Below are 15,201 nucleotides of genomic sequence, written 5' to 3' on the forward strand. Positions count from 1 at the left end.
AAATATAAGGTGTTTCATTCCTCAGGTTTATCAATTAGCGAGGCTTTTACCTCTTAATCTAATGGAAGCAGCTGCCTCAATTGTCTCTTTTTGCTTATATCTGACAGGACACTGACACATCCTACTCCTATTGCCTCATCAAGCCTTTACAACCATTGGGTGTGGACACCAGTGGCACGTTTTGGTTTCAATATTCCAGGAAACCATCATAATTTTGTTGACACATGTGACCTTGGAGTGATGCTGACAAACAAAAAACAATCCATCCACCCTATAATTGGCTATTTCACTCACATTTTTTTTTTCTTCTCATTCTTCTCAGATACCTTTACAATGGTATACCATAACTCTATTTCTCAGTACTGTTCTACATCAACAAGTTGCTAAGAATAGCTTCTAAGACAAATGGTGAGATGACAATGACATTCTTATTTTAAAAAAACAGGGGCAAAATCTGATACTGATTAACAGAGACCAAGAGCCCGAGACACTGAGGATAAAGTTCCATGAACACTTCTTTTCCCAGCATTAATTTAGAAGATTCCTATCCAATCTGTTATTAATCACTTGCTCCAGTCCTTATATTATGCATCATGACCCAGATCAGGAATCAGTTAAGACTGAACAGCTTCTTCTGGAGCTACTAGGGTCTGAGTCAGTCAGATCTTGGCTTTTCAAACTGACCTGGCATTGTGTGTGTGTGTGTGTGTTATTCTTCAGTTTTGCTACTGGAAATTCTCTTGCTAAGAAACAGTGTTCCTCTCAAGCACTTCATTGAAGTGAATTTTCTTTCAGGGATAAAGATTTTTATCTCACCCAACACAAGGTAAGAATAGGGCTGAGTTTTACAGCAATTGATTCTTGGGTGTCCTCTTGGTCCTCAATTCAGTCTTATCCGCCAGTCACTGCACACATTCAAACTGATATTAATCAAGGACTAAAACTCCACTGAAACCTGTTTTCACTAAGGGCTAGACTACGAGCTGTAAGCTCAACAAACTATTGCAAGAACCTTGAGTAGTGGTCATTCAACATTTTAAAGCTAGATTATTTAAGTGTATTATGTATAGTAATTCATGCATGATCTATAAAGGAAAATGCTACATTTCACTTTATCTTCAGAAAGTAGAGAGCATTTCCTGCTTGTATGATGCACTTCCCCCTACAGACATGGCCAGGCTCTTTACATCAACACTATCAGACATGATAACAGTGATACATCTTCCTTACTGAATCTTAAGAACATCAGGCCAGGAAACTTCAATATCCACTTTTCCATCTGCACATCAGACTTCTGGCAAGCAGATGAGATCTACAGAAAAGCCTTTGTTTCATATCTAAAGCCAGATATTTTCTTTCTGATCAGTTACCAGGGGAAGGTGGAAAGTACCATTTCTCAGTTTGCTTCTCTATAAGTCTTTCCATATGGGATGTAGACCTTGAAGTTGGTTTGTGATCTCCAACACTTTATGTTTAAAATCTCATCCAGAAACAAGATGCCAAAAGAAACTGTGTATGAGCTCTAAATGAAACATCAGGCTAAGTCTGATGCCTGCAGGCTCATTCTTACAAAAGAACAGAATTGTTTTCAAACTATGTTGCATTTTATCTGGAGACAATTTCTTCAGGATGTTTACTACAATTTAGATATTCAACCTCTATCAAATGGGAGCTCTAAGTCATTCACAGAAAATTAAATTACTTATAATGGTATTCAAACTCATTAAAGAAGAATTTTGACATCATGGTTTTCCTTTACATCCTCAGATTTACCCAACTTTTTCTCCATATTATATGGTTTACTTTTTTATGGCAACTCTAAGTTAGGTTTTCTTCACCACAGACTTTGACAGCTGATGATACTTGCCCTATTACCCTTTGGCCAAGGCTCTGACTTGGCAGTGAAGATAGCTCATAAATTTGTGCATCCCACGAAAGTCAATCAAAGAACAATGAGTAAAACTCATGTCTGGGAGCAGGCAAGAGAACATACAGTTCACACAGTTTGGGACAATTTGCAGTAACACTGTAGATTTAGAAGGCAGCCGTCAAAGTTCAGGAGGATTTCAAAGGTTTCTGGAGATTTTTTTTTTTTTGTCGGAGGTTAGTTAGTAAGAAAGGCCAGAAAACTTACAGTCAAAACAGTTCTGCTATTACAGAGTGTCATCAGAAACACCACAGCAGAATAAGCACCTCTGGCATAGCACTAAATCTGTACCTAAAGCCATACTACAGAGCTTCGGTTGAGACCTTAAAAGCTCAGCCTCTGAGATCTCTGTGTGCTTGCTGGCAAGCAGAAGCATGCACCAATTTCTAACCAGATTTCTGTCACAGAATCTCCTCCATGGTTTCTGCCATGCTTCCAAGCTACCTGTTAGGGTCTTCCAAGCCAGTTACCTGACACCAACAATCATCATTGTACTTCTGTGTATCTATCTCCATCCGGTCCTGTATTGTTTGGAGGAAGAAACATCCTTTCGAGCTATGTAGGGAAAACCATCATTCCCTGCAGAGCTGGGCACTTCCCTGGGTGCAGCTTAAAAAAGGAATTTCCTTATTTAGTGACATGTGGGGCTAGATCATCCACATGTTAGTCAGTGATTCATAGGATGTTTTGGGATGGAAGGGACCCTTAACGGTCATCTAGTATAAACCCCCTGTAGTGTGTAGGAACATCTTCAACTAGATGAGGTCAGTCAGACCTTTGTCCAACCTGACCTGGAATGTTTCCAGAGATTGGGCTTCTACCACCTCCCTGTTCAACTTGTGCCAGTGTTTCACCACCTTCAGTGTAAAAAATTCTTCCTTGTATCTAGTCTAAATCTCCCCTCTTTTAGTTTAAAACATGACCCCTTGTCCTGTCACAACAGGCTTTGTTAATAAGATTGTCCCCATCTTCCTTATAGGTCACCTTTCTAAATGAGATACATTCTTGTTTATAATGGGGGAAATAAAAAGAAAAAAGATAAATAAATTAATTGAATGATAAGAAAGGCAGAGCAAGAGGCAGGGAGAAAAAGCCAAGGACTCAATCTTAGCAGGAAAAAAAAAGAAAAAAAAGCGGTGTCAGCCATTTCTGGCTATTTATTTTCCAAGCCACAATAAACAATATGGCTCTGTCCTACCTGCTGCCCTTAAGACTCCCTATCACCTCCAAAAGTGATGATCTTCAAGGAAGCTCAGGATACAGGATTAATTTACCACTTGCCCAAGCACCAATACTTTGCAATCTGAGTCTCTTTAACCCACACCAAGCAAGCTCTTAGTGAGCTAGAGGACAGCTAAGAAAACAATTTCAGTGAAAAAAAAAAGATTTAATATTTTTATCTCCTGTATGCCATGGGCATAGAGCATAAAGCATGATCTGCCACCATAACTCAGATGTGGCTTCTGTGACCTGTCAGTTTGAGTGCTTGCAGCAATTTAAAAAGCAAATCTAATGGTGTTTTAATTTCATGAAGCTGCTAATGAGACTGCTATTCCATTAGTGCATATGTTCTTCTGCTTGACTTTTTAAATCTCTCTGACACCCAACAACACAATGAAATAAACTGAAACTTACCTGTACAACTCCTGTGCAAGAATCCAAGAAAATACATCCCTTTGGCTCCTTTGATATTTTCTCATCCTTGTAAAAATTCATAATATAGGAGTTATCTGACAACTGGGTTAGCTGGAAGTAGCGCTTTTTGAACGACTGAAGAGGAAGGGGAAAAAAAAAAGAATGATAATTGTTGTGCTGCAGATTATTTACAATTTATCCACGGTGCTTAAGCAACAGGCAACTCCCAGCTGCACTTCAACCACACTATTTTGCAGATAAGTGCAAAATCACTTTCATTTCACTTAATGCTATCATTTAAACTCATTTAAAACAGCTAAATGACAATGACAAACCAATGTGCCTCTGGGAGGGATATAAATCCACATGGAATAAAGAACGAAGGAGGCTGTCCCTTACCCGCACGGTGATGCTATTGTTTACAGTGCTGTTGAAATTCCCTTTATACAGCCAGCCAGACTTGTAAACTCCTGCTGATAATCCTCCTCCTCCTCCTCCTCCACCACCACCACCTTTTGAAGATGAGTGGGATGTTGTATCCTGTATGAAAGACACAATTAATATTGCATGGATTTGCTTTCTGAATTCTAAGAGTGAAAAAAACCACCCAACACCCTAATGTGTGAATATCTGCTTGACAGCAAATAATCATCCTTTCATTCCTTTGTAAATAAGATGTTATTAATACGCCTGCTGTGCATGTGATGACAGAAGAGACAAAGCTGTTCCCCTGACTTCAGAGTTATTTAAAATATGAAATATTTTATAGGAGATAACAAGCCTCGATTATCATTCTTTATTTTATATTAAAGCACTAAATAACTCTTCCCCAGGGGAACAAAAATCCCACCAGAAAGCAGAATAAGTACATACTTCATCCTTATCCACATCTTCATGATCGATTTCAAAGGAATGTGATGGCAGTTTCTCTGGTCTATATTCATTTCTGGGAGGAGAGAAAAAATATCTTTAATTTATTAGTTTTAAATAATTACACACCTATTATTTCAGGGAACTATGCCGAGCCCCCACAACACCTGCAGTTACACCTACTGCGGTGATGTTACATTGCCGTGTCCCATGACCTCCTTTAACCAGCATTCTGGTTTCAAAACACAGCTTCTTTTCTTAAGCCCCAACACTAAGAAATGGCAACGATGAAACACCACTTGTTCTGTTCATCACTGCTCTTCCACCACAAAAGGCAACACACCCCAAATCATTTCCAGACATATCCCGTTTAAGGCGGTCAACCAAAATCAGCATGAACCCTTTAATAGCTTTTTCTAACCAAGGACATTAGAAAGTTCAGCTTAAAGCTTCCACATTTCTTCAATATTTCAAGACATTTCTTACTATTCAATAGGATGAACACAGCCTTAAAGCAAATTTAAAAAATACATGGATGTCTTTTTGATGTGGGACCGTTTAAAATCTTCATATTGTGGACTTGAAACCAAACTTCAACATGAAAAAGCAAAGCATTTGACTGAGCACATGAATAACTACACTACTTCACAGGTTGCAGAATTAAACCATAAGTAACAGCCAAATACACCATTCAAAGCTGTTTTGAAAGACAAGTTCAAAGATATTTTGATTGAAAGATATTTTTTAAATCAAAGATATTTTTAAATGGAGGAAAAAAAAGTAATCTGTGGCCTGACAAATATCAACATTGTTTATATAGTCCTGAAGGTTACAAATCTCATCTTGGGTTATCAAATCTCACCCTCAGTTATCATATGCCACTCAAGATTTCACAGTTTTAGACAAGAAGCCTATTAGCTTATTCATGATTTGGAGCTCAGAGTGCACTGTGGTGCTCTTGGGGGGATACATAGGCAGACTGACTGATGCTCGCTGGCCACACATCGGCAGACGTTGACACCAATGCACTCATTTGCCTGTGCATCTACACCAGCAATATGACAAGTCAGCCAGCCACTGAACATCCCCTGCCCCTCAACAAAACCCTAACCCTAATCCTCTTGATGCTTCCCAAAGATAGCATCTAAACCCATCCAACACCATCCAAAAGAGTGGTGAAACACTGACACAGGTTGCCAGAGAGGTGGTAGATGCCCCATCCCTTGAAACATTCCAGGTCAGGTTGTTTGGGGCCCAAAGCAACCTGATCTAGTTGAAGACATCTCTGCTCACTGCACAGGGGTCGAACTGGATAGCCTTCAAAGGTCCCTTCCAACCCAAACTAATCTATGATCCTATGTTCCAAGTTTTCTATAAATGACAACAAAAACTTTGCTAATGACCATTTCTGTTCCCAGACACATGGTCACTACAGCACACACTAAGCAAGCCCTGCTCTTCCTTTACCCTCCCACTTGCTCAAGAAGCATGAACATACCAGCACAAAGCATCAAAAATGGTGCAAAATGGGGTAGTGAGAGCTCAGAGAGAGGAATTTCAGGGGCTGAGAGACCTGAGAAAAGCCTCAAAAAAAGGAACACACTCAGAGAAAAACTAAAGCAATTGCTAAACATTTTGGTCATGTTTTTATGCACATTGTTGAGCCCTTCCCCAGTGCCACTTTGGTAGAACTGCACTGTGCACGAAGAAATATGAAATTATGCAGCTTTGCTGAAGGCTGCTGAATTGCAATTTGTTTGTTTCCAAATGGGAAATCTCATGGGAAGGTTTCACACACACTCAGGGAAACAAAGTACTTCAGCCACAGTTAGATCTGGTACTGTAAATGATGTCCCCTTCTTATGATGCAAAGCCACACATAACACTCATCCAAATCTTTGATACAAGGATTTTCTCTGAAGGAACTGGTACAACTACATGCTCAGATTTCTGAAACAAAAACCTGTGGAAACTGGGTCTCCAGAGCTATAAGCAGTGAGATATGACACTACAAGAACCCATCAAACCACTTTTTAATCAGGAGATTTCACAACCATAGAATCATTAAGGTTTGGAGAAGACCTCCAAGATCGAGTCCAGCTGTTAAGAGAGCACTGTCAGGATGCCACTAAATCATGGCCCTCAGCACCACATTACTTGCCTTTTAAATCTCTCCAGGGATTCCCTGAGCAGCCTGTTCTAATGCTTAACCACTATGTGAAGAAATGTCCAATCTAAACCTCCCTTGGCACAGCTTAAGCCATTTCCTCTCAGCCTATCACTTGTTACTTGGGAAAAGAGAGCAACCCCCACCTTGTTCCGACCTCCTTTCAGAGAGAAAGAAGATTTCCCCTGAGCCTCCGTTTCTCCAGGCTGAACAACCTCAGCTCCCCCAGCAGCTCCTTGGAAGAGTTGTGCCCTAACCCATTCTCCAGCTTTGTCGCCCTTTTTTGGGGCACCCTGCCACCTCAATGCCCTTCTTCTAGTGAAAACTGAAGGTAGTTTTGGGCATGACCTTCACAACATGCATGTGCAAATCAAGGTCCCTTGATGATAAAAGGTTGGATATGATATGAAACCAGGTGGACTCCAAATCAACTCTATTTAAGGTTAAGCTGTGGCAACTTAGAGAAAGGAAAATACAGACACTTTTGGTATAACTTTGCTTCTGAAACATCAACCAGAGCTGCATCTGGTTGATTCTTGAGCACTATGTTCTGATACAAGACAAAAATGTATCTCTTGTTTTGTTATAAGCCTCTGTGCAAGGGGTAAAAAAAAAGATGTGAGACACCATAACATCCCTTGGGCATGAACTCAGGAAAGCAGGTCATATTAAGTACCATATTAAAATATGCTTCACAGAAGAGTATGCACATAGCAGCTCAGGCATCCTTTTGTGCAGAGTAATGTCTGTCTGTCAAATGCATATTTCATAAGAGTGAAGATACTTAAGGTTAGACAGAAAACCACTGTACTGCAAGTCTTCTTCTTGAGCACTAAATGCATTAAGGTTCTAAAACAATCAGGACATTGGGTACTTCAGAAAAGGTAGACTTATAACCTCTGCTCAACTAAACTGCTCTTAATGGCTTGTGGTACTACCACAGCCACTGTTTGTAAAGACACCACCGGACAAGAGAGAACACAGATCTGAGGGAAAGCTACAGCACAGACCCCTCTGGACACTGCATCTAAAGGGACCATGAGAGTCAGTTGATTGATTCCTGCATCTGTATGTTTAGATAGCACTGGTTTCCATCCCACACAAGCCTGGAGTTCCTGTTCCTGTGTTCTGTGCACATAACAACTGTTTTTCATCCAGTATCAATGATTTGAATGTCATGAATTCCAGTAAAGGAGTTGGCAATACAGCCCTGTTTAGGCACTCAGGGATTTCAAGGACATCGAGGTGCCAAGTGTACCCAGAAAAGGGCAATGAAGTTTGCGGAGGGCCTAGAGCACAAGTCTTCTGAGGAGCAGCTGATGGAACCAGGGTTTGCTCAGCTTGGAGAAAAGGAGGCTGAAGGGAGACCTTTTCACTCTCTACGACCTTTTCACTCTCTACAACTACCCAAAAGGAGGTTGGAGAGAGGTGGGGTCAGCCTCTTCTCCCAAGAAATAAGCAATAGGACAAGAGGAAATAGCCTCAATTGTACCAGGGGAGGCTTAAGTTGGACATTAGGAACAATTGTGGTGCTGAGGGACATGTTAGTGGTGACCTGGCAGTATTGAGTTAATGGCTGGACTGGATGATGTTAAATTTCTCTCCCAATCGAAATGATTCTATGATTCATTAACTACTCCCTGAAACAGTTCTTAGATACAAACCCGTCAGAAACACAAGCGTAGGTAGAAACTCACACATGATGAACAAGCACCAACTTCTTAATTTCTTTCCACACAAATCCAGGAACTTGATCCTTCTCCTCCCAAAACCTTTATGCTCATTTTAACATCCTTCCTCCAAGCATAGACGGGATGCTCAGACACTGCAGCCCTGTATCACCACTGCTGAGCACAATGCACCCAGTTCTGCACAGCACTGCTCATCAGTGAAATGCTACGCTGCTGTTACATGGGGTAGCTAAAAGTAAAACTAATCCTAGCTAAAGGTGAGTGACATTTATGCATTATTAAGGAAAAGGGAGAGCCAGCTTTCCTGTATCAACTGTGCTTTGAATACGCAAATACGCTTCTGAGAGTTTGAATCAGCACTAACAGTTTGTTGATACTGGTGAATTCTGCAGAGTCTTGAACTTTTGCTAAAGGACCTTTCTTCCCCTTTTTAAAAATGCAAGGCACTATAAATACTGTAAAACAAGCAGAGCACGCAAGACAGAAAAAAGTGCAAATATGGGCAAAGCTCAGCAAAATGACACAAAGCTAAGAGAGAACAATAAAAAAAAAAGAGAAGAACTTCTGCTAGATCTTACTGTGGTAAGTGTCGGAAGTCTTCTGAATACTGCTCATATTTGTAGTTCACAACATGCCACTGGGAATTGTAGTATTTACAAGCCTAAAGAGAAAAAACAAACAACAATAGGATTACTACAACTATTTAGAGCCAAGAAGGATAGACAACTAGAAAGGACCTGAGGGAGTCATTTGTTCTAGAGGGCAAACTCTTCTCTTTCATAGCTGGGTGCACAGATCTTAAAGGAAAGCCACTCATATGTTTCCACATTTTGAAGCACAATTTCCCTTTTAAATCAACCACACTGAATCACTCGTGATGGAGGAGGGGACTGATAGCAGTTGAACATGCTTTACTGATTCTCATCTGCTCTATAGGAAGCAAATTATATCACTACTGCCTCAAAAGACATTACACAGTTTAGGTCTGACTTTCTCCATGGACATTATGTACGCATTTTTGTTTGCATCCTGCCTCATTGCTTTCTAACTACATTTGTCCTACTTCTTTTATTTCCTCTTATTTCAGCAGAAGCTCTTTTCCTGTCCTGATCTTCAACATTCCAGGATTGTATAATAGGATTTATCATTTCTCATCAGTCACATTTTCCTTTCCACACTGAATTTGTTCCGTCATCATCTCCTTGTAGTTTTTCTTTCCTAAAAACCTTCTTGCTAGTGTTGCACTCATCTTTTGAAATCGTTATTAATATATCAAACTCACTCAAAGAAGAGAACCAGACCTGGACAAAGACCATACCAAAGGGCTTTGCTTTGCTGTCAAACAGACCAGAGTAACTGAACTGTAGGACTTTTGTCAATGCAACTGAACATAGCACCACATTTTAAGAGGCCACAAGATCCATGAGATATCTACAGTTATTAATAAGGCACACATCTACAATAAGAAAAATGACACATTGTCAGAATTCCCACTGGTTCTTATTACAGAGTGTAAAACACAAACTGTGTAAAGATATGTCATATTCCTCCCCAGAACTGTTCCAGGCCAGGTTGGATGGGGCTTTGAGCAACCTGGTCTAGTGGACTAGATGATCTCCAAGTCCCCCTCCAACCCAAAATATTCTATGAAATTTGTACAGTATGCTGAAGAACAGGAGGCACATCAGGAAGGAATATGGTGGAGATCTACAGTAGAAAAAGAAGTAGCAGTGCTGAAAGGCATCTGAGGTAGGAGCAGGGAAGACAGTCTCACAGAAAGGCATGGGAAGGATGCCAGCAGGCAAAGAGAATGGAATAAAGGATAGATCAAAAGTGTTTGAATACCAAAAGCTACAGAGAAAGTAGAAGAAGAGGCAACAAAGGTGTACAGAGAGGAGAATATCAGTCTGTGGGAGCAGAAAGTGAGATGTGCTGAAAACTCAGTGGCAGTGCTTCCTAAATTACTCAGCACTTGTTTAACAGATCTCCCCTTCAAATCTTGTGGAAGACATGTAGAATATGCAGACATAAATTAATTTAGGAATTCATCTTGGGTGTGGTCACAGTCTTCTGTGACAACTTGATTTGTTTTAGAGATGAAAAAGGCAGCAGGGAAGTGGACGGATATTTATAGGCACTTCTCTCCTACCCTGACAGTGAACTGAGCACAACGAAAGACAGTCAGCAGTGAACACATCTCATGTGCATCTGGCATCTACTTCTTGGTCTGATATAAAGCCTCATTATCTTACAGGATGCAGAGTAAATTGTTACCATTAGATAATGTGAAACAACAACATAGTCTCTGGGAATTAACATAATGCTATTGCATTGTGACTAACTGCACCTTGCAGGGTCAGGCCCAAAGCCTACCACTGACAATCATGGTCTACACCACTCCAATGTTGTTTGACTTTGCCTTTGAATAGGAGAAACAAAGCAGCAATTAACCTGTTATATGAATCTTCACACAGCAACTTGGTCACTCTTGTAGTTAAAACTATTTGCTAGTCACCTGGGCTATGAGAATGCTCTTACAGGATCCACATTGACCCTGTTGTCTGTGAGATCATGAGCAGCTCCTTCAATGAATGTTGTGAGGATGAGCATAGATCCTCCAATTCATAGTTCACTCAGTTTCTGCTTGGAAATGTAAAGACCAACTGAATCTTCTACAGAAAGGATTACTTCTTCCCTGTGGTACTTTCTTTATTTAGCAATCTCCTCAACAGATGCAACTAAAGCCCACAGAGAATTCTCAACGTAGGCTTTGATTGTGAGCACTATAGGCTGATGTGTTCAAAAGCACAGTTGTGAATAACATAGAGCAGGCCATAGTATTTTAATGTATAACTCTAAAAGTTTATTGTGCTCCTCTAAGAAAAGCTAATCAAAACAAAACTCAAAGGGGACAAGAAGCACATTCAAGTAGCAGTCACTAAATTCATACAAGGCAAGCCACAGCTAACACTTGTCTTGAATGAACTTGTTGCTTGTATCCACAGCAAACTAGATCTAGGTAAAAAACATCCCAAACAGAACAGCATTTTCTCTTCAGAACATCCCAATGACAACTCAAATCCTTCAGCTGACTCTAGTGGCTTTTAATAATTCTATTTTTAATTGGAAATTATTATTGGAGATTAAATTTTAGCAATGATGAGAAATACATGCAAATCTGAGTTTTGAGGAGTGAGAAAAACCTTTCTAGAGGCAGAGATTTCATCAAGAGACCAGCAGTGATCCTGGCAAAGAGCAGAGGCACCAGTGCAGGGGCTGTGGAGCTGCAAGAGACTGTGGTGAAGAACTACCGCTGGAGAAATGAAAGCTTTGGGACGTGGAAGGCCTGGCACATTTCTCCTGCACTGTCGAGCAGGCAGGCTGCATAGCCCAATCCAAGGACTCAGTCGTATCTAGGTAATTTCTTTATTTCTTGTTGCCCAGCTGGTCTGTTTTTAACTTAGAGATCCAGACAGGCCTGGATCCACCTGCTGCTTCCTAGCTCTGGTACTGGGGATGACAGCATGATGGCTACCAAGTGAAAGAGACACTTAAAAAAACAAAACAAACCAAAAAAACTTTACCCTGTAACACAAATAACCTTCTGGGAAGAAAAAGAAAAAAAAAAAAAGACAATGGGAAGTGAAAGAAACATGAATGAAAAAAACACTCTGAAATGTTTGAAAGTGACTCCCCTTGCATATATTATCTCTAAGATAGTGCTGAGTATGTAGTCTTCAGAAATACAGATGCACAGATGATAAAAGTAATTTGTGGAACATCTAGGTTTCTTGCAGTGAAAAGGCCACCTCACTTACCCTTGAGGAATGGCTGTTGCTGAAGTGGAAAGCAGTGAAAGCGGCCATGCAAGAGCTTGGAAACTGAAAGCAAAGACCTTCCAGAGCTGATGTGGCCACAAAGCTATAAGGGAGCTGCAGAGATGGCTCTTTGCTTTGCCCTGTGATGGGGACATGCATGACACTGCTCACAAAGCCATCCAATTGCTTATCAAAGTATTATATACCTAATAATTAGGTATATACTTATAGAGGGAGTCAGACATTAACCAATCGCAATGTAAAATATTTACTGTCTTTGCATGCTATAGAAAACACTTAGTTATCATAGGGTATTTATTTATTTATTCAAGTCTCCTTAATTTGATTTTCATTTTACTGTTTCAGCAGGAAGATCAGACATCTTACTTAAAGTAAATTCTTTTGTCTCACCCATTACCACAATATCTGAACATCATCATCCATGACAAGTTTTGGTTACTGAGGAATCTAAAAGCAGCATTAAGACAACAGAATTAGACAACCAGAGGCACAGTCTTTCCACCCCAGGTAGGTAGCATAGATGCTATCTGTACTGAGAGCTTTCCTCAGCAACATCAGTCTCATCTTTCTTCATAGGCAATGATACTGCACAGGCAGTCAAGTCCTCCTGGCATGCTTCTAAGTACTGTTTATGGTCACTGGAGCAAAAGCAATCTGAGCAGATTTCCAAGCTGTCATACACATGGATTTTGGTAAGCGCCAGGGAAAAATAATCATCTTTGAAGTATTCTAGCAACAAAAGAGCTGAAGTGAAAGTAAAGCCTTTCTACTGTCACCACTAGCAAACACCAAGGAAGACACAGGGCTTTAAGGCATTATCAACAGGCTTCTGACAATCCCGTTAAACGACCTAGCAGTACCACACGGACAAGACCATCAGAACACCACCAAATGTTCAGCTGGATGAGGCAGGAGATGATGGATCTGAGCTCATGAAATAATTTCAGTGCCATGTCCTCAGACTACAGACCCTGCATTTGTAGTTAACCAACTCGCTCCACATTCTCATGTCACAACCTGCTAAAGTACTGAGATTGGGTCACAGGCTCTAAGGTCAGAGACAGCAGCCACCACTTTCGGCAAACACGAAAACTGCTTCAGCCAGATGAAGCTGTACAGGGCCTTTGGAGAGCCTCCACAGCAGTCCAGTCAGGAATCAGATATTTGACCCTGGATTGTAACAAGTCCAGTTGGCCAACAGATAGTCAACTATGTACAAGATGGATGCCTTCATTGCTCCTGGTAGTACAGTGTATTTGAAGGGCCACGAGGATGATCGGGGGGTTGGAGCACCTCTCCTATGAGGACAGACTGAGAGAGTTGGGGCTGTTCAGTATGGAGAAGAGAAGGCTCCAAGAAGACCTTATTGTGGTCTGAAGGGGGCCTACAAGAAAGCTGGGGAGGGACTTTTTAGGATGTCAGGTAGCAATAGGACTAGGGGGAGCGGAGTAAAACTAGAAGTGGGTAGATTCAGATTGGATGTTAGAAAGAAGTTTTACACCATGAGGGTGGTGAGACACTGGAACAGGTTGTCTGGGGAGGTGACAGAAACCTCATCCCTGGAGGTGTTTAAGGCCAGGCTGTATGTGGCTCTGAGCAACCTGATCTAGTGTGAGGTGTCCCTGCCCATGGCACGGGGGTTGGAACTAGATGATCCTTGAGGTCCCCTCCAACACTAACAATTCTATAATTCTATGAAGAGAGGACTCCTTCACTGAGTAAAGTATTGTTTTTTTTCACAGCTCTGAAAAAGAAGTGAGGATTGCAAGCTCCACTCCTGCATATAGAATCATCAGAGAGTTTTGGCTGGAAGAGACTTTTAAGACCATCAAGTCAAACTGTTAACCCAGCACTGCCAGGTCACCACTAAACGATGGCCCTCAGCACCACATCTGCACATCTTCTGAATCCTTCTCCAGGGATGGTGAATCCACTGCTTCCCTGGCCAGCCTGTTTCACAGCTTGAAAATCCTTTTGGGGAAGAACATCCAACCCAAAACTCCCTTGGCACAACTTGAGGCCATTTCCTCTATTGCTTGTTACATGGGAGAAGAGACCAACCCCCAACTTCACGCCAACCTCCTTTCAGGGAGTTACAGAGAGCAAGGTCTCCCCTCAGCCTTCTTTTCCCCAGGCTAAACAAGCCCAGATCCCTCAGCCACTCCTCAGAGGAGTTGTGCTCTAGGCTCTTCACCAGCTTTGTTGTTCTTCTTTGAACACACTTCAGCACCTCATTGTCCTTCTTGAAGAGTAAAGAAGGCCTCTCATCTTTCCAGAAGCAGTGAATGCCAGCCCAGAACACCAGAGACTGCTGCTGGGTCAGAACAGATCTGTGCAATTGCTGCAGTGGACTACAATCATAGATCTTCACAGCACACTGTGCTCAGTTTTACTTTATTTTGGACTAGAAACCATCCTCTTCCTGGGGATGAAGGTTTAATATATAGCTTTTGGCTTTGGAACAAAGTGGAATATGCTCATTACTACTTTCAAAGAGAGTATTATCCTGCTACTATTCTATACATAGGCTTAGTTCTGTAGTAGTGTTTTTTTCCATTGCTTTGCTCCCCTCTCCCCCTCCCCCAGGCTCACTGCTGTGGCAAAGGAAGCTACTAACATGTGCTCAATATGTATTTTACCAGGTTGTCATTAGCATCCCCTCAGAGTGCTCAGCTCTAATGATTCCGAGGCCCTGTGCATCACATTCCATTTTTAGACCTACCACTTTCTATGCAGAGCCATGAGCACAGTGCTGGCCTTGCAGCTTGTAGAACCTTAAAACAAAGAGCAGACCCCAAAGTGCTGAAAGGGCAGTGAGGCTTCTGGGAAGGTAGCTAATGCCACAAACTGTGTTTCCTTTCAACCCTGCTGTCAGATTAAGAAAGATGGCAAAGTTCAGGCAATCAGAGATGGCAGAAGTTGTTACTGCTGCTTCTAGACCTGCTCAAGAGAAATAGGGCCAGCCTGGAAAATGTCTTGTTCCATACGATTCAACAGCTAAACTTCTGTCTAATCTTGGATTCAATTTTTAATACTCTCTCTCTGCATTTATCTTTTCCTCCACAAATTTTC

General features: G+C 41.3%; 1 protein-coding gene across 1 annotated transcript in view; it reads right to left on the reverse strand.

The window, feature by feature from the left end:
- The window catches only part of DOCK10 (dedicator of cytokinesis 10), a 127,150-nt gene that overhangs the window by 68,958 nt on the left and 42,991 nt on the right, over positions 1–15,201 (reverse strand). Inside the window, exons 4-7 of the mRNA XM_054385942.1 lie at positions 8,869–8,951; positions 4,436–4,508; positions 3,962–4,102; positions 3,563–3,697 (exon numbers count right to left, since the gene is read on the reverse strand). Of these exons, the coding sequence (XP_054241917.1) occupies positions 3,563–3,697; positions 3,962–4,102; positions 4,436–4,508; positions 8,869–8,951 (432 nt within the window). The remainder of the gene's footprint in view (positions 1–3,562; positions 3,698–3,961; positions 4,103–4,435; positions 4,509–8,868; positions 8,952–15,201) is intronic.

This window comes from Indicator indicator, chromosome 13 (assembly GCF_027791375.1).
Source record: "Indicator indicator isolate 239-I01 chromosome 13, UM_Iind_1.1, whole genome shotgun sequence".
In the NCBI taxonomy this organism is placed as follows: Eukaryota; Metazoa; Chordata; class Aves; order Piciformes; family Indicatoridae; genus Indicator; species Indicator indicator.